General features: G+C 51.6%; 1 protein-coding gene across 1 annotated transcript in view; it reads left to right on the top strand.

The window, feature by feature from the left end:
• The first annotated feature begins 10,548 nt into the window (after window positions 1–10,548).
• The window catches only part of CLMN (calmin), a 115,806-nt gene continuing 98,641 nt past the window's right edge, over window positions 10,549–27,713 (top strand). Inside the window, exon 1 of the mRNA XM_007447338.1 lies at window positions 10,549–10,630. Coding sequence (XP_007447400.1) covers window positions 10,549–10,630 — 82 coding nt within the window. The remainder of the gene's footprint in view (window positions 10,631–27,713) is intronic.

The following is a 27,713-nucleotide window of genomic DNA, read 5'->3' as shown; positions in this document are numbered from 1 at the left end:
AAACACAACATTGTAAAGCAATTATACTCCACTAAAGATGTTTAAAAAAAAAAAGGGATGGAAGACTTAACGGCTCAAAGTGTATAAGCTCAGGCTTCCCTGGTGGCACAGTGGTTGAGAGTCCGCCTGCCGATGCAGGGGACACGGGTTCGTGCCCCGGTCCGGGAAGATCCCACATGCTGCGGAGCGGCTGGGCCCGTGAGCCGTGGCCGCTGAGCCTGCGCGTCCGGAGCCTGTGCTCCGCAACGGGAGAGGCCACAACAGTGAGAGGCCCGCGTACCACAAAAAAAAAAAGTGTTTAAGCTCAACCTTTAACCAATCATTGGCTAAACTTTAACCATTCATTGGCTAACCAACAAGCTATATTGATCCAGGGAGATCTCTAAGAAGTAAGTCTTAAAAATGAAGACAAAAATGTTAATGCATTGTGGCTAATAATGCAGGAAAAGAGAGCCCAAAGAATTATTAGTCCAGGCAAGTCACTAAACAAATAAGCAAACAGCAACAAATGCCATCCTTGGGATTGGAATCCAGATTTGCAACATTATCTAAAATATCCAGTAATCAAGAAAAGATTATGAGATGTGCACAGAAAGAGGAAAGTGTGAGCAGACATACAAGAAAATAACAGTCAATAGAAACCGTCTCTTATGGACCCCAGATGTTAGATTATCACAAAAACTTCAAAGCGGCTATTATAACTATGTTCAGAAAACTAAAGTGAGTTAATGATACTACATTGTACATTTGAAAGTCGTTAAGAGAATAAAACAAAAGTTCTCAGCAGAAGGAAAAAAAATATGTAACCATGTGTGGTGATGGATGTTAACTAAATTTTGTAGTCATCATTTTGCAATACATACATGTATCAAATTTAGGTGTACATTGTACACCTAAAATCAATAGTGTTATCTGTTAATTATATCTCAACCAAAAGCAAATATTAAAAAATAAAGTTTAATGAAAAACAAACAAACAAAGAAAAACAGCTAGTCTCATCCCCTGGGCTGGTTGCAAGCCTAGCTGGAAGCTGGGTGTGGGGGCAGGGAGGAGGGGCTGGGAAAGCAGTAAGGAAGGGTAGGGCGTGACAGGAAAGCCCTGGCCCCGATCAGGGATCCCAGGCTGCCCTAATTTGCTGTGTGGCCTTGGAAGCCTTTTCCCCTCTCGAGAATCAAGTTCACCTCTTCTCTGAACAAACCACTGGGCTCCCTCTGACACTCCAACGGAGACAAGGTTGCTCACCGCCCACAGGGCATTGCCCAGGGAGCTGCCCCAGTGCCCTTTCATCTCAGGACCCCTCCTTCCTCCTGTTGGCTGCCCTCCATCTGCTATCACCCAGAGGGCAGAACCCAGGTCCTCCAGCTCCAGCATCCATGAGGGCAAACTGCTCGAGCCCCAGTCCCCCAGCTCGGGGCCTCGCCCAGCAACGAACCCAGTCCCATGCAGACAGAGGAAGAAGCCTCTTCCTTCAGGGCCATATGCAGTCTCACTGAGGGCATCGCAGTGTGGGGAGCCTTGAGCCAAGCTGGCCTACGCTGAACCCCCACATCACCGCGTCCTGGCAGGTGACCATGGACGTAGAGCTTCCCTGAGCCCCTTGTCGTCATCCATTTAATGGAAATATCGATACGGTCATCCTAGATTCCTCCTGGGGCTGGTCCGGTGTTGGACTGAGATTGTGGAGAGGCATGTGTTCGTGACAGTGAGGGCAGCGAATGCCAGGGATCACTCGAGCCATGCAGATATTCAGAAGGGACGGAGTGGAAAGCTGCTCGGATTGGGTGGGGGCCCTTGAGCCGTTGAAAGAACCAAGGGCTAAGAAAGCAGAAGAGAGAAGGTGGGAGGGCAGCTGATGGGCGGTAGAGGATGAACCAAGATGCAGAGGCTGACCTGAGAAGAGTGAGCTGGGGGGATGCGTATGGTGCCCAGCCTCCCAGAGATGGTCCAGTCTGTCCTCTGCCACAGAAATGCTTCCATTTTCCCAAGACTTCCTCCCTCCCTCCCTTCCTCTGCCTCATGCTCCACCTTTTCCTCCTCCCTCCCTCCCTCTCTTCCTTATTTCCTTCTCTTCTTTTTACTTCCTTTTCCAAATATTTATTAGTATCCATCGTGTCCCAGTCATTGTGCTGGCCACGGTGACCACACACCAGCCCCTGCCTGTACAGAGTTACAGGGAAGTGGGAGAGGAATGTCATGAGCAACTCACTGTAAAAATAGTCAATTACAGGGGGGGTGAGCACCGCTGAGGGCAAGTTCAGGGAGTGTGAGAGTATATAACAGGGAAGCTGTTCTCTGTGTGGGGTGAGGGCAGGGCAGATTGTTTGGAAGATATGGCCATGACTCCTCCCATCCAGAGGTGGAGTTTATTTCTTCACCTCTTGAATCTGAACTTGGCCATGTGACTTGCTTTCGCCAGTGGACATTAGCAAATGTGACACACGCAGAGACTTAAGAAGCTCTTGTGTGTTGAGGCGTGCCCTCTTTTGTGGCCCTTGGAATCCTGAGGTCATGATGTGACGAGCCCAAGCGAGCCTGCTGGAGAGGCCACATGGAGGAGGACTGAGGTGCTCCCAGCAACAGTGTGACAACTGCCACACACAGGAGGCCACCCTGGGGAAGCCAGCCCAGCCAAGGTGCCAGCTAACTGCAGATACATGAGTGAGCCCAGGGGAGACCAGCACTAGACCAACCCAAACTGGCAACTACAGAGTCATGGGCTCATTACTGATTGTTGCTTTAAGTCACCACATTTTCAGGTGGTTTGTTACACAGCCAGGACTGACTGATACAATAGGAAAAGGGTTTCCTAATGACAGAAGGTCTGGGCTAGATCTGAACAGGAATTAACCAGGGAAAGACTAAGAGAGGGTAGAGAATTCCAGGTAGAGCAAGAGTGTGTGAAAAAGTGTTTTGGCAGGAGGCAGAGCAGCACTTTTATTTTTGAACACTTTATTGAACATACACCCAGAAAATGCACAAATTAGTGAATTATCACAGAGTGAATAAACACTTGTATAATCAGACCCACAAAAGAATCATAACATGACGAGCACCCCAGAGAAACCCCATATCCCTTTCCATCCACCACCTCCCTCCAAAACTGTCCACTATGCTGACTTCTGTCATAGAAAGAAGTGTTTTTGAACTTATGAATTTTAAACTTCATAGATGGCTTCTGAACATTTTTTTAAAAAAATTGAAATATGGTTGATTTATAATATGTTAGTTTCAGGTATACAGCATAGTGATTCAGATTTTTGCAGATTACATTCCATTTTAGGTTATTATAAGATATTGGGTATAATTCTCTGTGCTATACAGTAAATCCTTGTTGCTTATCTATTTTATGTACAGTAGTTTGTATCTGTTAATCCCATACCCCTAATTTATCCCTCCCCACTTCCCTCTCCCCATTGGTAACCACGAGTTCGTTTTCTATGTCTGTGAGCCTGTTTCTGTTTGTATACACATTCGTTTGTATTATTTTTTAGATTCCACATATAAGTGATATCATATAGTATTGTCTTTCTCTGTTATTTCACTAAGCATAATATTCTCTAGGTCCATCCATGTTACTGCAGATTTTTACTGGTGGACGCTGCAGTTCGCCATCTTCTGTGTCTGGCTTTCTTTGCTCCACATTAGGGTTTTGAGACTAATCCTTGCTGTCTTTTTTGTTTTGTTTTGTTTTCCTTCTGCGGTACAAGGGCCTCTCACCACCGTGGCCTCTCCTGCTGCGGAGCAACAGGCTCCGGACGCACAGGCCCAGCGGCCATGGCCCACGGGCCCAGCCGCTCCGCGGCACGTGGGATCCTCCCGGATCGGGACACGAACCCACGTCCCCCGCATCGGCAGGCAGACCCCCAACCGCTGTGCCACCAGGGAAGCCCCGTCCTTGTTGTCTTTTCATTCTTGTTGGTGAATTCCGTCATTTGTCTATCCTCCTTCTGATGAGCATTTGGGTTGTTTTGCTTATTAAGAATAACCCTGCTGTGTGGCTTCCCCGGTGGCGCAGTGGTTGAGAGTCCGCCTGCCGATGCAGGGGACACGGATTCGTGCCCCAGTCCGGGAGGATCCCACATGCCGCGGAGCGGCTGGGCCCGTGAGCCATGGCCGCTGAGCCTGCGCGTCCGGAGCCTGTGCTCCGCAACGGGAGAGGCCACAACAGTGAGAGGCCCGCATACCTCGGATGTTCCAGAACACTGCTTCCACCATATTCTCTTGGGCAAGCAAGTCCATCCTAGGTTTCAGGACTTATATTACTGGTTTAGATAAAGGCTTTTGCCCTTACTTCCTAAGAACCGACCTGTTAAAATCCATTTCAACAGCGTAAAACGTACATAGTTTTCCAGCAGAACCACGCTGAGGGTTCTTTACAACGAAATGCTGCCATTTGAGATGCTCAGGGGTCAGAAGTAGAAATGCCTCCCAGCATATCACACAAACACAAGAAACCTCCCTACAGAGGGCAATGGACACAGTTTTTTGTCCCTGACCTAGTAGGAAAAACTCGCCCCCCACCACCGCCACCGTGGTCTTGTTTACCTAAGGCTGAACTCATTCCCCATTGAATCTCCAACGTGAATTGTTCTGCTTAGTAACCTGGGCCAGTTCAAAAGAGTCTACAGCTGCAGCCATGGAGAAGAAAAATCAGACTTGGTTTCTGCACTACATCTGGGGTCAAGTCCTTTCTCTGCTAACCTACGACCTGTGTGACTTTGGGGACGTTACTGAATTTTTTTTTGTCCTTTGTTTCCTCATCAATAAAACCAGGATGATAATCGTACCTCCTTCAAAGGGTTGTTGAGAGGACTAAATGAGATAATGCAAGGCACTTTGTACAATCCTTGGCCAAGAGTGAATTTGCGGTGAAGGTTAGCTGCACAGCAGACAAGAGACGCACAATAAATTTGTTGAAACTGATTTGCCTGTGCAGGGACTGTGGGCTCCAGAGGAGCTGGTCCAGGGATTTTTATTTGCACTAAGTTTTGGCTTTTAAACCACCCTTCCTGGAATTATCATCAACGAAGTTTTCTTTTGTTTCCAAAATGTTAAATTCTATATATTTCCCCAAGGCTGTTGCAAGCACTTTATATAGGGTGTTTGTTCTCCCTCACAGCATCCTGTCTCTCCCCAGATCTTCACATGGCCAACATCTCACACATTGTGGGGAAAAAAGTTTTTATCATTTGCTTTACTGGAAAATGTACACTCCTTAAATAGTGTTCTAATGCCTGCAAAAAAAAAAAAAAAAAATTAGCAGAGCTGTCTCCAGGGAAGCATCCTTTGACTATTCAAACCTGGAAGAAATGAAGGGTTTTATTTGTGGAAATTGGGACATCCGGTGCTGTATACTTAGGGAAGCAAGATTTTTTTTTAAACCATCCATCAACACCTCCACACACCAAAAAGTAGTAAAATCCCAGAGAATACATTAATATTTTACATTATGGGTAATCTCCCAAATTCAGGGGCAGTTTTTCTTCTGAGTGCAGTTCATTTTATGCCATAGAAATTATCTGAATCTTACTGAAGCACCTTTTCTCTATCTTTGATCTCAGCAATTTTGCCAGGTAGCAACTCTGGGCCCTATTTTACAGATAAAACCCCTAAAGGCCCAGAGAGGTTAAAAACTTGCCCAAGGTTCCACAGCATGAGCCTCTACTGTCTGCCCACTGTCCACTACACCACACGTCCTCCCTCCTTTGGCTTGGACCCAAATTCCTTCTGTTTCTCAGCATCTCTCTCTGCTACCAGCCTTGGCATCATTTCCACAGTATTCCTGGAAGTGGGCAGCAATCAATGGGGAAATTTTAGCAGGAAAAAACGAGCGGACGGACAGACAATTGGCATTCCTAAGGCGTAGAAGAGACCCTAACTCTTGAGGAGCCCAGGGCTCAAAGAGTTTTTAGAGTTACGGTTTGGTGAAGTTAAATACAATTTATTTATTCATATACGCAACTAAGTTTTATTGAGCACCTACTATGTGCCCAGCATGGTACTGGGCTCTGGTAAGAGAGTGACGAATTAGGCAGGCCTGTTTGCACAGCATTCTTGAGAAATTTGCAGTAAAGTGGGCTTAAGAGACATGCACAAGTACAAGAACAGGTGCCACAAAATCCTTTAGCCAGCCACCAGGTACTGTCAGATCCACTCTCTGAATATCCTGAGAATCCATCCCCGCAGCAGCTGCTCTGGTGTGGACTACCACCGTCTGGCACCTGTGCCACTGAGGCCAACAGGGTCTCCCGAGCTCTGATCCCTTCCCACACTGCAACTCAAGGGACAATGTGACCCCTTTTCATCCTGTAAAGGCTCCTCTCTGCCCTTACAACAAAGTCCAAACTCCTGTGCTGGGACGTCTCCTCACAGGCAGATTCTCAGTCTTGTCCTCTGTTGGGTCCTCATGCAGGGCCAGGCCACAGGTGGGCATTCAACCAATGTTTTTTAAATGAATAAATGAGGCGGGGGAGGGGGGGAGGATGGTCTTTACCTTACAATGCAGCCTCATGACATCATAATGCAGATACCCTGCCCAGAAGATGATCTTGGTTGAAGGATGATTATTGGTTTATCTAGCTAGGATTCATCACAACCTCTTAACTGGACTTAATATGAAACTCCTAAGAGTTTCCCTATGCTGACGAGTGCTATGACTTTAATGGAGCTATGATTTTTACAATGTTATATAAACATGACAAAGCATAGGTATTTGGGATTGATGTGAGTGGGCAGTGAGGGCTCCACGACAAAGTCTGGTTTTGCCTTACTCAGTGATTTTGGACAGGTTACTAAGCAGTTTTAAGCCTCATCTAAAAATGATCCCTGCCTAGCTGGCCTAACGAGGTCACTGTGAAGACCAGATTCGCTCTGGTTGAGAAAGGACTGTCCAAACCCTAAAGGGCTGTGCACACAAACGGGGCCATGACAGTGACCAGAGAAAACAGCTTCCCACTATAGGATGTCCCCATCACACTCCTCCCCTGGAAGTGGTTGGGAGGGTCCACCAGGGTTATCTTTGTTGTTTGTCTTCTTTCCCAGTGGGGTTGTGGGTGCGGTGAGGTAAACCATCTGTCCAGATGATCTGCGTGAAGTCTCCACTAGCAGAGACAGGAAGATCACTGCGCCAGATGTTGCAAAGTCCTTACGTGGGCAGGGATGTTGGTTTGATGATCTCTGAGGTTCAGACCAGGGATTCTCTGCAATTCTTTCCCTTTCCCTTGGCAGGAGTCAGTTTTAAACAATGACAAGGATTCTAGCAGAATTGGGCAATTTCTAGAAAATCTGTTTCGGGAAACTCCCGGGTAGCCAAGCCTTCAGGCAGAGTACTTTTCCTTCTCCAAAATAAAAGTGCAAAAGAAAAATAGTACTGTTAATTCATGCAAGAGGGTAAATAACCGAATCCCCCTTGGAAGTCGCATGGCCCTCTCTCCCAGCCGGAACTCCAGACCGGGGAGGCTGCACAGGCCTGAGGAAGGAAGGGACATTTCACAGTGTGGTACTTGCCCGGTGCCCAGCAGCATGGGTTTTGCCCATTACCAATATGCAAACATTTTTTGATCGCCTCCCCAGAAGTTTGCTTGGGCCCAGGACATGGGGGAGGTCAACTGTTCGTCATTTGGTCCCGGCTTTCTGAGTTCAGGCCAATAATTAGTCATTTATTCATCCATTCACTCAATATTGAGACCTGTCTCTGTGCCAGGCACCGTGCTAAGGTCTCAACTAGAGAAATTAACAAGACACAGCTCTTGGTCTCAAGTAGTTCACAGTTAATGGGAGGGGGGCGGTAACCATCAAGTAAACATAATTATACAGGAGTAATCCAGATAAAGGTGAAGGGCAGGGAACAGGGAAGGGGAAGGGCATTTCAGAGGGAGCAGAATGACTAAAGCCTGGAGGTGACCGGGTGTGGCCATGACCTGCAGTACTTGATCAAAAAGTATAAAACCAGGATTGATGGACAAGGAGGTGGCGCAGGGACCAGTCGGGGAGGACCAGAGTCCAAAGACACTGAAGGGTAGAGGGGTGATATTGACACATTGGTTCAATGACTATCCAAGTACCTTGTAGAGGCCTGCCTCATGCTCAGGGCTGACTCAGGCTCCCATCTCACTTTAAAAACCACCTAAAATTCTGTCCATTTTGATGCAAAGAAAGAAGTTCTTTGGGCTGGTGATCCAACATCCGGTACACAGTTGGTGCTCCATCAATGGTGACCGTGGCCCCTCCCTGCCAGGGAGTTGTTGCCACCTATGCAATGTTCCCCAAAGATGCAGCATTTCATTCACAGGAACAGACATCATTGTATCATGAAAAATGGCCCATCCCTGCAGCTAACATCCACACCGCTTGTTTAAAGCCTTCTATTCCCTGAGATCTTAATGTCAAGAAGGCTGATTCTCATGGCTCTTTACGTGGACAAGAAAATGACTTTCCGCCCAACTTCAGCCCATAACAATTATGCAAAATAAATTGAAGTGTAAAAACAGGAGATGGTTAGCTGATGGGGCAAAATTAGGTAAGGTTTGGTTTCTAGCACCCTACTCTGCAGACACAGAAGCAGACCCTGCTTCCTGGAGTGTGAAATGACCATGCACTTTTTAATCAAATCAGGGAGAAGGCAGCACCAGCCTCAGCCTGGGGGCATGTGTTTGGACACCCATGGGTCCCCATTGGCGTCACGGGGCCTCCACTGTGCTCCCAGACCCACAGATGAGGTGAGCTGGGGCAGGCTGGGAACTCCTGGAAAGGACCTCCAGAGGTTAAAAGAGAACTTATTGGTTTTCTGTCTGATTGTAAAAATATGTGCTCGTGGTGGGACACTTGGCAAATGGAGAACAAGGAGAAAGAAAAAAGCAAGCCAGAGCTCCGCACCCTGACAGTAGATTCCCGTTCGCCCTCTGGATAAACGCCCCCCATGGGACAGGCAGTGCACGCGGGCAGCCACGTCCCTGGCTGTGCCATGTCGATGTCTGCACTGACCCCCTGCCCAAACTGCTGTCGCAGTGGTGGTTCCCTTCATCCTTCAGGCTCAGCTCCAAGGTCCCCATCCCAATTACTTATCCCAAGAGGATTTTTTTCTTGAACTCACTTCTGTTTGCAGTTGTCTGATTTCGTTGTTTGTTGGCAGTTCCCTGTTCCCAGGAATTTGCCTGAGGTAAGACTTGCCTCAAAGGCACAGGGTCTGTCTACCAGCGGGGGGGTCCCTAGTTATTTGTTAATTTGGAAGTAGGCCGTCTGGGTTTCTAGTATTTCAGTACCATGAATATGGCAATGATGAACACGGCCCATGTATTATAAATGCTGACTGAGCCCTGCCCGTTTTTTCTCTCTTGGAATATCTCCTGTACAAACCACTCTCCCCTCTCTTTCCGTGTGTGTGTGTGTGTGTGTGTGTGTGTGTGTGGTGTGTGTGTGTTGGTATTTGTTTTCTGGAAAGGGTCAGAGTTGGGGGCTGGGACCTCAAGTCCCTAGCTCATTCTTCAGCCTTCGGCAAATTCCAGGACTCCAAAGCCTCCTTTTTTCTGTGTTTTCAAAACCAATAAAGAACTCTGCCTAAGGTATGAGTTGTGAGCACCAAATAAGATCCTGGAACTCTCAAGACTCAAAAGAAACAGTGAAGAAACACACACACACACACACACACACACAAATATACCCCACCGGAAAGGCCCATACTCATTTTTCACTTTCAGTAAAGCCCCAGAGAGGGTCACTTGGAGATTCAGGGGCCCTGGACTCCATGGGGTACCCTAGCTCCCGGGGTGTCGGCTGCTTCTCCCTCCTCCTCAGAATCTGGGGTCATCTCTGGACTGGATTCCCCGGGGAAAAGGTTCCCAATATCCAGACCCAGGAAGGAAGTCTTTCTCTCCACGAGTCCCCAATCTGGAGACAAACGAGCGAATCCCCCAACATCATCTCCACACTCGCTGGCCCCCTACCCAGTCCCTCCCGATGCAGGTAGGTGTCCTTGAGGCGGATGGGCAAGGCTTGGGGGACACCCCTCCGCAGGGGGCTGCCTCCCTCAATTTTGCCGGGGCAGAGGACCTGGGGTAGAAGAGTGTGGGTGTCAGGGTCCTATCTGGAACCGGGCTGGGGTCGGGGGAGGCGCTGGGAGTAAGGGTGAGAGGGGGCGGGCCCCCATGGGTACCGGGACCCGCGGGCTCATCCCGGGTTGCGTCACCCGGCCCACCGCCCACTGAGACATCACAATCGGAGGGCCGGGACCCCGCGCCTCATTACCAACCCGACTGCAGCCAAACAATCCAAGCAACAAACTCCCCGGAAAAAAAAAAAAAAGAAACCAGCCGGAGTCCAGCCTCCCTCCACGCCCCTCCCCCTCGCCCCCCGGGGCCCCCGCCCCCGGATGCGAGAGTGAGGGCGAGCCCGCCCGCGCCCCCGCCCCGCCCGCGCCCCGCCCGCGCCCGCGCTCCTCCGGCTCCGCGGCGCCCTCGCCGGGTGCGTGCCGCTTGCACGCCCGCCCGCCCGGCTCTCCGCGCCCGCCGCCCGCGCCCGGCCCGGGCGCCCCGGCCCTGCTGCCCGCGCTTCATGGCTGCGCACGAATGGGACTGGTTCCAGCGCGAGGAGCTCATCGGACAGATCAGCGATATCCGAGTCCAGAACCTGCAAGGTAACGCGCCCAGCCTCCCCGGAGAGGGGCGCGGAGCGGGGGAGCCCGGGAGCCCCGGGAGCGGCTCCCCCCACCCCCACCGAGGAAGCTCCGACCCGCGCCGCCCCCTGCCCCGTCCTGACCCGGTCCTGTCACTTACGGAGGGGAAGGGGGTCGAGACACCCTCCCCCAAACCCCGGCATTGCCTCCCCGACCAAATGAACAGTGGCCCCCGGGGGGTGGGGAGGCACACGTGTGTGTGTGTGTGTGTGTGTCGGGGGGGGGAGCATCCCATTTGCTTGAGAGGGGCGGGGGCGTCACGATCCCCCCTCCAGCCGCAGCCGCGAGTTTGGAGAAGTTTGTACTTGGGCCCTTGGGGGCGGCGGCCCAGGTCAGGGAGGGGAGGAGAAAGTGAGATGGCGCGTGTGCGTGTGCGCGCGCGCGTGTGTGCGTGTGTGTGCGCGCGTGTGTGTCTGTGTGCGCACGCGGCCCAGGTCAGGGAGGGGAGGAGAAAGTGAGATGGCGCGTGTGCGTGTGCGCGCGCGCGTGTGTGCGTGTGTGTGCGCGCGTGTGTGTCTGTGTGCGCACGCGGCCCAGGTCAGGGAGGGGAGGAGAAAGTGAGATGGCGCGTGTGCGTGTGCGCGCGCGCGTGTGTGCGTGTGTGTGCGCGCGCGTGTGTGTCTGTGTGCGCGCGTGTGTGCGTGTGTGCGCGCGTGTGTGTGTCTGTGTGCGCACGCGGCCCAGGTCAGGGAGGGGAGGAGAAAGTGAGATGGCGCGTGTGCGTGTGCGCGCGCGTGTGCGCGCGCGTGTGTCTGTGCGCGCGCGTGTGTGCGTGTGTGCGCGCGCGTGTGTGTCTGTGCGCGCGCGTGTGTGCGTGTGTGCACGCGCGTGTGTCTGTGTGCGCACGCGGCCCAGGTCAGGGAGGGGAGGAGAAAGTGAGATGGCGCGTGTGCGTGTGTGCGCGCGCGCGCGTGTGTGCGTGTGTGCGCGCGCGTGTGTCTGTGCGCGCGCGTGTGTGCGTGTGTGTGCGCGCGTGTGTGTCTGTGTGCGCACGCGGCCCAGGTCAGGGAGGGGAGGAGAAAGTGAGATGGCGCGTGTGCGTGTGTGCGCGCGCGCGCGTGTGTGCGTGTGTGCACGCGCGTGTGTCTGTGTGCGCACGCGGCCCAGGTCAGGGAGGGGAGGAGAAAGTGAGATGGCGCGTGTGCGTGTGTGCGCGCGCGCGCGTGTGTCTGAGTTCGCACAGTTCCTAAGTACCTCCGGGGCTAGGGGAGCTGAATGGGGCGCGGCGCCTCGGGGTGGACGGGGGAGGAGGATATCAGAGGCGCGGGTCGGTGGGGTCAGGCGGCCTCTTTGTTCGGGGAGCTGACCCTCCCCTGGCCCGGGGGTCACCTGGGCGGGGGTGGGAGGGTGGGGTTAGGGCGAGAGGCCGGCCGGCGCGCGACGCTGGGACCTGCGTCTGCCTTGGGACGAGGTGAAAGAGACGCTTGGGAGCTGGCAGGTCTGACAAGGGCTGGTGGGAGGCGGTCTCCCGCCACAGACTACATGAATTTATCTTCCAGAGGAGTTTGTTCATTGTGGAAACTTAGCACAAACATATTTAAAGGAAAAAATTCACCAACAATCACCCCATGACCCATGCCCCCCCCCCACACACACACATGAAGAAAGCCGCTTTTCATGGAGGTGCACTTCCAGCCTCTTTCTTTTCATATGTGGACTTTGCAGAACTGGACAGAGCTCTACCTTCCGCCTCTCTTCACCCACATAGGCCTGGACAGGGAAGTTTAGCAGCTTCCTCTGTGGGCTTGGGTTTCTAGAGATTGCAAGGTCAGGGGGCAGCTCAGAGAGAGCTGGGAGGCCTGGACAGAGAGGGGGTGGGGCCGTGGGTCCCAAGCAGTTGCCCTGCCTTTACTGCTGGAGGGCAGAGAGCCCTAGCGGTCAGGGTGCAGTCTTGGGGGGTGACGAGGCAGTCAAGTTTAAACATTACACCTGATAAAATGTTTCCTGGGAGCCCATATGGCCTGCTCCACCCCTAGGTTGGTCAAGGACAGTGCAGGCAGAGGTGACCTGCAGTGGAGAGGAGGGGAGCCTAGTGCACTGGACACTGGAAACTTGAGTTTGCTCTGAGCTCCCCTGATTTTTTCTGCAGTGATTTGTGTAAAGTAAGGAGGATTGAGCTGGAGATGCTGAAAATGATCTTTTTCGCTAAGCCTCACGTCTGGGTCCTGTTGCCTGAGAACTGACATCCTATTTTGGGGGTGGGTGTCAGTATCTTTTGCTGAGATGGCATCTGGTTTGGGCTGTCAGGTTGTGTGTGTGTGTGTGTGTGTGTGTGTGTGCCTTAGGCAATCAGTGGGTGTTTATTAAGCACATACGAACCAATTCTTGGTGCAACAACTTCCTGCACTCCTCAACTCTCGGTAAAAAGGAGATCGACTTTTGTGAAGGGCTGTTCAACAATATGAGCAGCTAGTTACACCTGGAACAGTGAGAGAAGGCTTCACCCAATGGGGACAATTTGAAATGGGTCTTGAGGGTTGGGTAGGAGTTCACTGAGTGGGCTCCTCTCTCTCAGCCCCCAGTGAACTGTCCTCACTTTTAGGCAATTGCCAATTGCAATTTGAGCATCAATGGGCTTTGCCATTTAAAAAAATAAACTTTTAACTTTATGTATATTAATGATTATGTACATGTATATAAAATATGCATTAATCTCAAGTACAAGCCCAACACATTTTTATGTATGGATACACCTGTGTAACCACTGCCTAGATCAAGATGTAGAAGTTTTCTAGCACCCTGGATGGATGCTTTGTCTCCCTCCCCCCCCCAACAAAGCAGCTACTATTTTTATCTTTATTGCTGTAGTTTTGCCTCTAGAACTTCTTATAAAATCGAATAGCACAGTATATATACTTTTTTGAAATGGCATTTTTTTGCTCCACATTGGTGCGTTTCATCCACTTTCTTGCTTGTATCAGTAGTTCCTTTTTTTTTTTTTTTTTGCGGTACGCAGGCCTCTCACCACTGTGGCCTCTCTTGTTGCGGAGCACAGGCTCCGGACACGCAGGCTCAGCGGCCATGGCTCACGGGCCCAGCCGCTCCACGGCATGTGGGATCTTCCCAGACAGGGGCACGAACCCGCATCCCCTGCATCGGCAGGCGGACTCTCAACCACTGCGCCACCAGGGAAGCCCAGTAGTTTCATTTTAAAGAGAGTTTTAGAAAACTACTGAGGCAGTTTTACATATTGTAAAATTCAACCTGCTTTAAATTTATAATTCAATGATTTTTAGTAACCCTGCAGAGTTGTGCAAACATCCCAACAATGCAGTTGGGGAACACTTTCATTACCTGCTAATGGCCCCTAGTGTCCAGCATCTGTGTCAGTCTCGCTCCCAGCCCTAGATCCAGGCTGTCCGTAGTTCCTTGTTTTCGCCGAGGACTCTTCCATCATATGGATGTACCACAGTTTGTTGATCTGTTCTTCGGTGAGGGACTTTTGGGTTGTTTGCAGCTGGGGGCTGTCCTCAGTGGATGGAGCTGTCAGTCCTGGCGGGCGCTGTGCAGTTGCTGCCCAGCGTCGCTGAGGAGAGGCTAGGAGAGGCAGTGGGCCAGGAATCTGTCTTGTCTCTCTCCATCTTTCCCTTGGCATCTCCGCCTCTTAAGGATGCTAAACAACCATTTTCTCTCCTTGTCTCTGTGGTGCTCAGCAAGTCCAGCCAAAGGGCTGGGTCCAGAAAGTGGTCCTCGCCATGCTTAGAACGTCTCCCCAAACCAGCTGGTGGGTGTTGGCCGGCCCTGGACGTGTCTGCGTGACACGTGGGCCATGGGCGGGGGCCTTGTTCATCTGAACTCGGCATGGGTGGTAGTCAGGAGTCCAGGCAGAAGGGTTGTCTTTCAAACTCTGTGCTTCTTTCGCAAGCACAGGTAAAAGCAGCTGTCGTGGTGATGGGACTCTGGGTACAGGGGAATTTCACAAATCTGCCATCTTAGGGACTGAGGCGGATCCCCAGCCTCCATCAAGCTTTTGTCTATGGCCCTGTGGAATTGTGGAATCCATGCAAATATGACTGTGATGTCACCAGACCATCCCCCAGGTCGGGGGGAGCAGGGCGGAAAGCGTGGCCTCTCCCAGGAGGGCTGTCACAACTCACTGTACCTGACACGTGGGCACGTGAAGTCCTCTTGATGTGCTCACTTCGATGGCTCATAAAAGTGTCTGTAAATGAAGGACTCCCTGGCAGGGAGCATGGATGTCCATCTGGGCGAAGCTGCCTGTGCCACACTCACAGGGTCCTTTGCCAGGAAACGGGGGCGGCCCAGCTGTTGACCTTTTCAGAAGGGAGCACGTGGAATTGCAGGATGTGGGCAGCCGCCACCTGGTGGCCCCCACTTCCTTGGAGCCTCGTGGGGTAGAGCTGAGGTTGGAGGCGGCACTTCAGTTCTGTGCATTAGTTCTCAGCCGGGCTGTGGGCAGCAGGGGCTCCGGTGCCTTTCTGATACAAGGCTGCCTGGCTGCCCCCTCTTCCTCTTTGACTTGGCCTGAGGGTCCAGCTGAATGCTCCACCAGTTCTGGGGTCCCCTGACTCTTGGTCCAAGGCAGGTGTCAGGCCAGTGTTCGGAAGATGCTCCCGTTTCTGTAGGGAGCCTCCACCCCCACCCCCTGCCCCCAAGATTCATAGTCCTTTTCTGCTGAGTTTAGCAAACATGTGCCAAGCATCTAGCATCGTGCAGACACCAGGGAATGCAGAGTTGGTTCTTGTCCCTGCCTTGAAGGAGCATGAAGCCATCACGGCACCCAGCCAGACCGGGGTTGGAATTTTCTGCTTCTGGCAGCACAGACATCCGTTCAGTTCAGGACCGTCTCCTGTTGCTCTGGTGCCTGTTGGGTCTGATGCTGTGAACTTTGACCTCATTGTTCCGGAGCGACTTGGCCAGAGTTGGAGGTGGACGGAGTTAGATTAGGCTGGGCAGACATAAGGCCTTCCCACTGCATCTCTGGGGCAGCCTGCTAGGTAGGGGTGTCCAGCGCTGCCAGCTGAGCCCCGCCGGCTGGAGCTCCCTGAGTGGCAACCCTCCCCCTCTGCCTCAGTGTCTCCCTCAGTCAGAATTTCTTGGGAAGGAGTACCACCCAGGATTAGCAAACAGAAACGGTGACTCAGGGCACCTGGAATTGACTGCCAAACAGAGGTAGGAACAGTTAACCCGACTTCCAGCACCCTGTGTGCCAGGCGCGGCGCAAACTGCTGTGTTTTAATGCTTCTGCCAGCCTTTAAGGCTGTTTCAGAAGTGGAGAGGTAGAATGACTTGCCCAGGGTCATGGGCTTGTAAGTGGAGCTGGGCTTTGAACCTGGGTCAGACTAAGGCACACTTCCCATCGCACTGGCTCTGTAAATCTTGGGCAAAGGCTGCACGGGTGAAGGAGCTGGTAGCCTCAGGGCTGGGAGCTGGGAGGGCCTCTCACAGTGGGGGCATTGGAACCAGACCTTGAGGGCAGAGCAGAAACTTGACTGCATGAGTTCTGTGCTGCAAAACCCGGTAGGCAGGAAAGTGGCTGGGATCCCCTGAAGGCAGGCTCAGGGCCAGGACCGTGCCCGCGTGCTCACGATGGGCCCTTGCTTGCCTTGTTACCCACTTCCTCCTTTCCTTCCACCGGCCCAGGCCCTCCTCACGCCTGCCCAGTCTCCGCAATGACCTCTTGAAGGCTCCGGGCCTTGTGTCACCTCCTTCAAGCCACCCACCACCCAGCCACCAGCACATGTCCCTGCTAATGCCTTCAGCGGGTCTCCACGGCCACCCTGTGCGCCCAGGGCAGCTCCCGTCCACCCCAGGACTGATAGCATCATTATCCATAAATGCCGGGATGTAGGAAAGTTCAGGCTGCACTGGTGTACTGGGTTAAGTCCAGGCCCCTTTGCCTGACGGGTGAGGCCCTCTGGGGTCTGGTTCAAGATGCCACACCAGCCTCCCCTCCCACTCCCCATGCCCAGTACCCTCCCCTCCCATTCCTTAGGTTCTTATCTCCAAACCTCTAGACCTCCTGTGCAGACAGCCATGGGATTAGGGATGTCGCCTGGTCAAAGTGATCCAGCACCCACAGGAGCCAGGGAGTCGAGCGGGAATCTTTCCTGCTTCTGTGTCCCTCAGCTCTTGGAGGGCGCAGCGAGCTGCTGGAGGTTTCTGTATAAAAACCAAAGAAAATCAAATTCAGAGGTTTCACCGTCCTCCAAGAACTTGCTGCCCATTAGGGCCCAGCCCCGGGGCTGTGTGCTTGGTTCTAAAGGATGAGTCATCATGTAGAACATTGCTTTCAGCCCCACAGCTGGAGTCAAGTCACTGGCTTTGAGTTAACTCTGGATTTTGCCCACAAAAGGCTGTGTTCCAGCCCTGGCTGCATCCCTCCCTCCGGGTGTGGATTCTTCTCGAGCAGCCTTTCCAGGTGGGAGCATTTGAGCAGCTGGGGAAGACACAGTCAGGACGGGGCAGCTGAAGGCCTGGGTCTGGGGCCTGGCTTTGCTGCTGACTTGCTGTGGGATCCTGGGAAATCTCTTCCCCTCCCTGTGCCTCAGCTTTCACATCTGCAAAAGGAGAGGGTTGGACTCTCAGGGGCTCACATGGCCCACCCCCGCCGAAGGGGGTGTAAGGAGGGTGGGACCTGGACAGAAATGCCCATGTAAAGCCATCGTCATCCCAGCCCCTGCAACACGTGGGCGGGTGGCCGTCGTGCAGCTCCGGGCACCGCTGAGCACAGCTGGCTGCGTTCCTGAGTTCTTTTCACTGCCAGGTGCAGGAGACTCACTCCCACTAAGGGTTCCGTGTAGAAAAGTTTGCAGTTCATGAGCTCTGTTGTAAAAGTACATGTGGGTAAATGATATACCTTCTTGGTTTATTCTTGGCTGATTAATTATGGTTTCTATGAAGAGCCCAGGAAAGGCCTGGGACACCTACTCTGAACTAGCTGGGCAGAGTTGAAGGTGCCCTCGGGGAAGTTTAGGGACCTGCCCACGGTCCTGGCAAACTGGGCGGAGGGGGGCACGTCCTGCACTGCCCTGCATTTGTACTGAGGAACGTTCGAGACCAGGTAAAACAGAAGCCCGTCACCGGAAGGGTTTGTCAGCCGTGAGAGGGAAGCCCTCCATCCAGAGGGCAGACCCCGGAAGAGGTTTCTCCCTGAATCCCTTGTTAGTGGCCCCGGTCGTGGTTGACCTTGACTCCATCAGAGCAGTCCTGCGGGGTGAGGTGAGGCTTCTGAGCAGATCCAGCGCTCTGGGGAAACAGCCCTTTGCCCAAGAGGCCCAGATTACATTAACCGCCCTCCCGGACCCGGGGTACACTCTGGCATTTAATTTTTGCCTGGAACAGCTGAGGCGCTGGCAGACTCCTGCCCAACAAGCCAGAGGTCACGCCCGCTCCGCCTCAGAGGGGAAGAGAGAAAAAGAAAGTAATTCTCTTTTTAGTGGTTGAAACATTAACAGTAAACTCCCTGTTCCCATAGAAACCTTTTCTTATTTCCCCCACCCCCTCCCTGCACCTCTTATTTTTTAAAACAGTGGTGGATTGTGTCAGCCACAGAAGGAATTAGAGGCAGCATCAGAAATCACAAGCGTGGCTTTAAAGAGTCTTTCACAGTTCTTTTCCCTCACTAGTCTGTCTGCTTTGCTTTCATTAATTTTTTTTTCCCTATCAGAGCAGGGATTGGTGAACTATGGTCTGAAGGCTAGATCCAACCGGCTGCCTGTTTTGGGGAATAAAGTTTTATTGGAACACAGCCATGCCCATTTGATTGCATATTATCCAGGGCTGCTTTTGCACTTACAATGGCAATTGAGTAGTTGTGACAGAGGAGATCCACAAAACCAAAAATATTTACTCTGGCCCATTTGGAATGTGGGAATCCAGAGAGCTTCCTGTGGGGTGGCAGGGACCTTGTATTCTAGACCCAGATTCGGGGCACATGACAAGTAGGAGATGTTTGTGAATGGCTGCTGCATGTGTAACAGCCCAGCCCTCTTTGCAGAGGATGCATGCCTGGAGTGGGTTCTGCACCCGCTTTAGAAATGGACTTCCCCACTGGAAGCCTGGCCATTTGTTCAAATAATAGTTATTGAGTCCTCCTGGAAATGCTGGGACCTGGGAGGGAGGGATGGATGGGACACTCTGGGAGTCCCTAGTACCCAGAGGACATGGGCATCATGAGGCTAAGATGAGCATTTTAGGACTGAGGATGCCAAGGTGTGTGCTGCCAGGAATATGGGGGGAGGGGAGGCATGATCCAGCCTTAAGGGTGGTGGCCTGGAAAAATCTGTAATCCCAGAGGCAGGCAGTGTGGAACCAGGGGGTAGGGGAGTATGGTAGGGGTTTGGCAGGGGCCTCTCTGGTGGGATTGCAGCCAGGATTGGGGAGGCCAGTGCAGGGGAGTGGGTCCCAGAGGGCCCATGCAGCTGCATTCCCCTTGACCTTCCTGAGCACCGGGATCCACTGCTTCTTGGAGGTGACGGTCAAAGCCCCGAGGACCAGGAAAAGCCAGGGAGGATTTGGGGAATTTTGCAGAATCCCTGGAGTCATTCTGGTGTCAACCAGCTCCTGCAGAACTGGGGGGTCTAACTGGAAGACACTGGGGATCCGATGACGTCATGCCCCACTCCTGCTTCCCCCTCCTGGGGGGCCCTCCAAGTAGGCAGGAGCCTTTGCAATATTTATATCCCTTTTAAACTATTTTTAATCTTTTACGGTATGACATACTTAAAAAGCAGCAGCGTTCTGTGGCCTTCTCGCTGCGAACTGGGGCGAGGTGGGGAGAGGGCACAGAGATGGCCCGACAGTTTGGTGGTGAAATAAGTTAGCCCTCGGATGGGCTCCTCCACCGGCCCCTCCCTCACCTCTCGCATCCTCAAGCGTCTCTCTCATCTACACCTTTCCTTTCTTGCCTGCTTTTGCTAACATTCTCCTTGGCGGCTGCTAGGACCACTGTTTTCCTGCTTCCAGCTTCCCGGGTCCCACTTCAGCCCTGAGATCCGGAAGTCTTTCCCTCGCCAAATCCGTCCTGTACCAAGACTTCTCTTTGCCTTCAGGCAGAAACCCTGCTGTGTGTTCTGGGCACCCTCACGTCTGTCCTCTGTGGAATCAACCAGCTGCACCCTATCCCACAAACCACTCCTTTCTCGTCCCTGTACCTTTGTCTGCATGGCTCCTTCTGCAGAGAACGACCGTGGCCGCACCTACGGCAGCCTCCCTATACCCCGCCTCGGGGGAATTCACAGCCACCTCCCCTGGACTTCCTGCCGCCCAGCCCTGAGTAGGTCCCTAGAGGAGTGCATGCATCTTTGTCCCGCCAGCCCCCAACACGGAGTAGGTCACCAGAACTGTTTGCCAAACTACTGTCGGCCGAACTATGGTCCACATCTTAATCCCCAGAACCTGGGAATGCGTTACCTTCCTAGGTAAAAGGGACTTTGCAGATGTGATTAAGTACAGGATCTTGAGATGATCCCAGGTTATCCAGGTGGGTCCCATTAATCACAAGCATCCTTATAAGAGGGAGGCAAGAGGGTCAGAGAGGAGATATGTTGATGGAAGCAGAGGTCATAGCGATGCCATTGCTGGAAGGAGCCATGAGCCATGGAGTGCAGGCAGCCTCTAGGAGCTGGAAAAGAGAAGGAAATGGATTATTTTCCTAGGACCTCAAGGAACACAGTCCCGCTGATAATTTTGATGTTAGCCTGTCAAACCCATTGTGGACCCCTTACCTCCAGAACTGCCAGATAATAAATTTGTGTTGTTTTAAACCTCTAAGAATGTAGTAATTGGTGACAGCAGCGACAGGAAACTGATACATGAATGAATTACAAGTGGCTTATCAAGGCTTCTCCTTTTTCCTGGAAGAGACACATCTGGGGGACATTTGCACACCTGGAATACCCTTGAGGTTCTGTGGGAGTGTGATGGACACCCAGGGAGGTGGCGCTGAGCTGAGTTTGAGCCAGGAGTGCAGAGACCTGGGCTCTGGTCACAGGGTTGGCGCTGCTTGGTTGTGGAACCTGGGAAGGCTGCCTGACCAAGGACAGCAGGGCAGGACTTGAGCGGACAAAAGAGGGAGTCTGCCTGGGCCTACAGAGACTGTCTGCCCAGAGGGCCAAATGCAGCAGTGCTGTGATCCGAGATACACACCGGGCTGTGAATAACCAGGGGACGATGTCACGGGCTGGCCCTGTGGCCTATGTCCTGCGGCCCTGGTGGTGTGGATGGTGGTGTGGATGGTGCAGGAAGCGGGTGACATCACAGCAGCCTCCAGGTACACACCCTGTTGTGTGGACCCTGGGATTCAACGTGCTCCGGCACCAATAACATCTCTGTTCTAATCCTTGTGTTGTTTTAGAGTTGAGATACGTGAGCTCTGGAAAAATGCTGATAACTCCGAGTGAGTCAAGTCTGGAATATTTTGGATAAACATTCTTCTATTTCATGTGAAATATCAAAGTCTATTTGGAAAACCAGAGAGCATCATTAGAGGATTGGCTTATATGCAGTTCCTGATGTTTTTCTACATAACATCAAGCATTAAACATACAATTATGAGGAACTTAAATTCCCAGAGAATGGAAGGAAAACCCTAATCATGCCTCACTGTTTAAGTATGGTTGAATGACATCATACTGTACTTTTGTTGTTTCATTTATTTTCCTGAACTTCCCCTCTCTGCTTGGTTGAAGGTCACCCCGTAACCTTCACTGCTCTGGTTCCATCGGCTCCATGGTATTGTTTATGAAACCAATAGTGATCATTGATAATGACACTTCCATTTTTTCTCTTTCTACTTATTTTTATAAAGCAAGGATGAATTGCAATCAGCTGTTCCAGTAACTCCCCAAACATGCGGTACAATGAAGATGAAGATGCCAGTGTGGCTAAAAGGCTCCCCTGTGCTGTAGCTTGGCCCCTTCCTTGTCACGGTGATTTAGCCAAGACGCAACTTGAGTGACTAAAGCGAAGTTGGGGCATTGCTGTTGTAAAATGTATAATATAGAGTACAGGTCCTATAAAAATCAGTTAAGTCAGGAGTTGTCTTGATTGGTTATGGGGCATTGATGTTGTGATTACGGGGAGTCTGGGGGATGGGGGTTGACCCCTTGCTGGACCCTGCACTGCATCTTCCCAATAACCCCTGTGGTGGGCATTATTATCTATCTGCACAGAAACTAAGGCTGAGCAAGGGTGTCATGAATGCCAAGCTACTGAGCTAGGAAGCGGTAGAACCAGGAATCAGAACCGAGTCTGGGAAGAGGGAGTAAGTTGCGAGGAGGGGATGTTAAGAGGGGAGACTGATGGGATGTGGACTTGGGGGAGGGGAGAGACTTGATGAGCCCTGGCTCAAGGTCCCGCTGGCTGTGGACGGGACACTTGATTTGGAACCCAGGAAGAAAGCTGGGCCAGGCTAAAGGCTGTTTGGCAAGCAGTCAGCCAGCCTTGGGTGTTGCTTCTTATCAGAGTGGGCTCAGTGACTCTGCTGTTTATAGTACCTACGTACCACGCATCTCACACTGTGACAAAGTAAAGTCTAAATTCCTAACTGATGATTCCTGACTGGTGATTCCCCGGGGCAGATCTGAGAATTGCGGAGACAAGGATCCCCTTTTCAGAGGTTGAGAAGACGAAATCCTTGTAACCTTGAATTATGGCAGAAGTGATTGGAGGCAGCCATGGGAAACCAGCCTGCCATCCTCGTCCTGGGCCGTACTATGGCCATGGCAGATTATGAAGCACAGTCATCCCCACTACATCATTTTAATTCTCCTGGAACCCTCTGAGGCTGGTGTCATAGCCCCACTCTACAGATGCAGACACTGAGGCCCAGCGGAGTTCAACCACTTTGCTCTGTCCCACAGCTAGTGAGCAGCAGTCTGAGGTTTCCTTCCACACTCTGGTGTCTGGGACTTACCCTGGACCTGCATACCCACCAGCACTTGCTGAGGCTGCTCTGTGCAAGGTTATTCACTTTCCCTTCATGTACACAAGGGACTGTGTGTGTGGAGCTCTCCCTTGGAGAACCAGTCTGGCCTTTGAGCCCGACTCTGATCTAAAACAAAACAAAACGTGATACCTTCCAAATCAAAGCTGAGGGCCTTGGACCTGGGTGGCAGTGTGTTGGCAGGCCTGGGTGATAGCCTGTTGGGTTCCCAAAAGTGTTGTGGGCAAGAGCTAAGTAGTGGCATGTGATGACTCACTTTTGGGGCGGTGGGGGGATGAGGTGCCATGAAGCCACAGGAACAATGATGGGCTGGCAGAGGGGGAGGCCAGGAACCAGACAGGTGTTACCCTTGATAGATTGTGACCACCCAGGGTGGGCACTGCTGCACTTGGATTTGTTATTAGTGGTGGCTTGTTGACTGTTGGTTTGCCCTGGTAGACCAGAAGGCTCATTGGATCGGTCCCTGGGGCCTGTCCTGTCCACCACTGTGTCCCAGGGCCTAGCCTCCTGTCCCAGGCTCAGTGTGTGCTCAGTTCCTATTGGTTGAATATATGAATGGAGACTCACAAGCAAAGTGTAGATTCTGGGATCTGGCAGAACTGGGGTTTAAGTTTTAGCGTCTTTTTAGTGTTGCCTAGCTGTAGGTAGTCTGAGCCTGACAATATCTTTTTGGTGAAGAGGGGGATAAACCCAACTTCTCTTAGTTGTGAGAACATTCGGTGATGTCACATGTCTTCATCAATGTCAGTTTCCCTCTCCCTTGCCTTTTCCAAGGCCTATGAGACTATTCTTCTCCAAGGTTTATATGAAACACAGTTGTTCCCCCTCGTTGCCCCTTTTCCCAGAGGCAATCACTTGCAAATTATCTTAGTGCAGCAGTCCGCAGCCTTTTTGGTACCAGGGACTGGTTTCGTGGAAGACAGTTTTTCCACGGACCGGGGCGGGGGGGTAGGTGGGGGGCGGGATATGGTTCAGGCGGTACTGCGAGCGATGGGGAGTGGCTGTAAATACAGATGAAGCTTCGTTCGCTTGCCTGCCGCTCACCTCCTGCTGTGCAGCCCGGTTCCTAACAGGCTGCAGACCAGCACCGGTCTGTGGCTCGGGGGGTGGGGACCCCTGTTTTAGCGGATGATTTTGGTATTTTCTTCCACCTCTGTAAATAACATGCATGTATTCCTTTGTCTTGAGTTTTTGGTTCTAGGCTCCTGTTTCCTACTTTGGAAGGTAAGGATGTAGGTCTCCTTTTTACCTCTTTTAACCTCAGCTCTTTCCTGTCCTCCCAACTTCCTGATACATTTCATCATAATTTTGGTAAGGTCAGTAATTGGGGTTTACACTCTTCCTACTAGATCAGTGAGATTCAGAGCTTCGTCGTGGAGTAAATTATGATCACCTCTCCTGCTGTACTTTCTGGTTTCCTTGGAGTTAAAAATTGTCTACTGTTGTTGGCATATGTGCTAAAATTCTTCCTCAAAGTCTCTGTTAGTCTTCTGGATAGCCCCTCACGTTGTTTGGATGCATCAGGTAAATTCTCTCCATTTCCTCTTCCTGAGCACTTCAGGATCCTCTGACCTGTCTCCAGTCTGGACTCATTGTCCCCCACACCTGGGACCTGGCTGTTACCTGGGCCGTCTGTCACCATCACCTGTGGTTCCCTTCTCTCCTGGGTCAGATCTGCCATTTCTTGTCTGCCTCGTATGGCTTCGTCCCTTGAATACAGGAGCACATCCTTCCTGAGAAGGTGTGCCTACAGGGTGAATTTTCTGAGAACTTGCACGTGGAGAAATCAGCTTATTCTCCACTAATTCTTTTTTTTTTTAATATTTATTTATTTATTCTTTTGGTTGCGCCGGGTCTTAGTTGTGGCTCGTGGGCTCCGTAGTTGTAGCACATGAACTCTTAGTTGCGGCATGCATGTGGGATCTAGTTCCCTGCATTGGGAACGTGGAGTCTTAACCACTACGCCACCAGGCAAGTCCCTCCACTAATTGTTGATTGCTAGATTAGCTAGGCATCAAATTCAAGGTTGGAAATCATTTTCCTTCCGAGGATTGAAAGCCTTGCTCCACTGCCTTGTGGCTTCCAGGGTTGCCGTTGAGAAGCGTGAAGCCATTTTTGACTCTTTGTGTGGCCTGTTTTGTTCTCTCTGGAAGCTTATAGAATCCTCTTTTTGTCCCCAGTGCCCTGAGACGTCAGGGTGACCAGCCTTGGTGCTGGCCTCTTTTCATCTGTCATGCTGAGCTCTCCTTAGTGAGACTCTTCCACCTGAACTATGTCTTTCGGTTCTGGGAAGTTTTCTTGGATTATTCCATCATGGTTTCTACTCCTTGGTTTAGAACTCCTTGTATTTGGATATTGGTCCTCCTGGACTAATCCTCCAATTTCCTTATCGTTTTCTGTTTTCCGTCCCTTTTGCTTTTTTGCTCTACTTTCTGGGAGATTGCATCAATTTTATACTGCATATTTTAATCTACCACATTTTTAATTTGCAAGAGCTCTCTTCTTCTTTCTTTTTTGAGTTTTATTTTATTTCTTTAATGCAGCAGGTTCTTATTAGTTATCTATTTTATACATATTAGTGTCTACATGTCAGTCCCAATCTCCCAGTTCATCCCACCTCCCCCCTCCACCCCCCACGAAGAGCTCTTTCTCATCCTTAAGAGAAGTCCAGAATCTTCTCTTCCACACTGACAATAGTAATGATGGACAGTGGTGGCCGGGGTGATGCTTTGAAAGGCAGTGGTTGAGAGCACTGAGCCACATGGCCTGGTCTGAATCTCCCCTCTGCCACTTCCTTGCTTTGTGACTTTGGGCGAGTTATTTAATTCCATTATTCTTCAAACACCTCGTCTTCAAAATGTGAATAATACTAATGTCTGCCTCAAGAGCTGCAGTGATTACAGGAGGGACTACAGGGGGACGGTTGAGAGCTGCCCATGCACACTGGATGTGCTGAAATGTGTGTGTTCCTTTTGCCTCTCCCTCTGTTTACTGCGTTTGTTTGGTCTGGAGCTTTCACATTAGAAACTTCTTTCTTTAGCTGGCTGACTCATTCACAGTCCTTGGTTGGCTACTCATATTTAAGAGCTGGGAACTAAAAAGTATCCTCCAGGCTCTGAGCACAGGGGGCAGGGCTCCTTGACTAGAGCTCCTCTGATGGGCGCCCTGTGGGTTTTGCACAGGGAACCCCGATGTCACTATTTTTAAGTCTTTCCTCCTGGGTGGGCAGACTCCCCACGGAAGGGTCTTACAGTCTCCTGTCTGGAGGGTGAAGGTCGAGCTGCTGGGGGTAAGGGCTGGGGGACTGGGAGCTGAAAGAAGGAAGAGTGCTTAGGACAGGGAGGTCCTCTACATCCAATATGTGTAAAATCACTTAATCTGCCTGTTTTGAGTACAATTCACACTGAGACCTTCTGTTTTACCCTCTTCAGGGAATAAACTTCCAGTCTTGTGCCCGATGGAGGAGGGACAGTCCCCCAGCTAGGAGACTTGTGGGAAGGGATACCAGGACCTGTCTGGTTCTTTCCTCTAAGCCTCTCTTTGCATTCCTCCGTCCCAGCCGCGTTTCTCCAGATACCTGTCATCCCTCTTTCCTGAGCCTTTGAGACATCCGCATTGTATGTTGGGTTGATTATTGTCCTTTCTCGCTGCCACTTGGATATAGATTTCTTGACTTTGGTAAATCAGGTATCAGAGGCTGGTCTTCTCTGCACCCTGCAGAATTTGTCCCTGTGTTCCATTCTGTCCTTTCCATCCTGGAAGGTTTCTATTCTATATACACAATACATCCAACAGACAAGATCCCTTTACTCTAGGTTTTAGTGGAGTTTCCAGATGGACTGGAGTTAGAGCCCATGTTCTGTGTGTCCTCTTCTCTGAGAAGTCACTCCCTCACCTTTCCAAGTGTCTCGGGACAGCCGCGGAGGAAGCTGGCAGGCGGGTGCTGCGTTCACCTTAGCCTTGCAGATTCCAAGTGTGAAGGTGCTTGCTTGGCGATGTTCCCTTCCCTTTTGACTGTTTTCCAGAGCCCGCTGCTGAATGCTTGTTACTAGGAGACCTCGGGAAAAATAGCAGGAGGGCTTCAGTCACCTGATGGCTGTTTTCCCAGCCACACACTATGGTTACCTGGGGCTGGGGACCCAAGGCCTGGGGGTCAGGGATCTGGGTGGGTGGAAGGACTTCCTCCCATGAACTTGCCACTGAGCTTCCCCCAGGCCTCAACACCCTGATCAGTGGGCTAAAAGCTCCTCTCGGCTTGACAGGTGGGGTTTAATCCGAACCCTGGCGCTAATCTTTATACGCTTGTTTTTGCTGTTCTTGTTTTAAAGCTGCAGCCTCTGCTGCCCCCAGGTTGCCTTGGCGCCTCGGGAGACAAAATCCAAACCACTGAAAGGAACAGGCTGTTTGGTTTCTGCATTATTTGATGTTGGAACCCTTCCTGCTTTTATAAAACCTTGCCAAGCCCAAAGCCACAGGCTACCTGGGGGAGAATTGGCTGGGACCAAGCTTTGAAAGTTAAGCTATTCTTCATGGCAAGATGAAAGATCATCCAGCCTGAGCCTCCATCACATAGTGCCAGGTGACTTGACTTGATGGTCTAGATTTGTGTGTGTGTGTGTGTGTGGTACGCGGGCCTCTCACCTCTGCGGCCTCTCCCGTTGCGGAGCGCAGGCTCCGGACGCGCAGGCTCAGCGGCCACGGCTCACGGGCCCAGCCGGTCCGCGGCATGTGGGATCCTCCCGGGCCGGGGCACGAACCCGCGTCCCCCGCATCGGCAGGCGGACTCTCACCCCCTGCGCCACCAGGGAAGCCCCGATAGTCTAGATCTTTGAGTGGGTTGGATTACCTGGGAGGCGGAGCGCAGGAGAAACACCCTTTGAATAGTACAGTAAAGACCGAATCAATACGTGACCCTCCAGGACCCCTGAAATGATGCCTCTTTATCAACCGCAGCCCTTATCGAGTAAACACAGTTGATCAATAAGAACAAAACCAGAGAAAGAAGAGCCTGCTTGGTCTACAGCAGAATGAGGTGTTGGAAACCGGGGGTGAACTTGAATTTTAGCTCCTTCACTTTATAGCTGTAGAACGTTAGCCAAATTACGTGTCCCTGCGGAGCTTTGATCTTCCACCTGT

Source organism: Lipotes vexillifer, unplaced genomic scaffold (genome assembly GCF_000442215.2).
Source record: "Lipotes vexillifer unplaced genomic scaffold, Lipotes_vexillifer_v1.1 scaffold1017, whole genome shotgun sequence".
Classification (NCBI taxonomy): Eukaryota; Metazoa; Chordata; class Mammalia; order Artiodactyla; family Lipotidae; genus Lipotes; species Lipotes vexillifer.
This window is presented reverse-complemented; position numbering and strand designations above follow the sequence as displayed.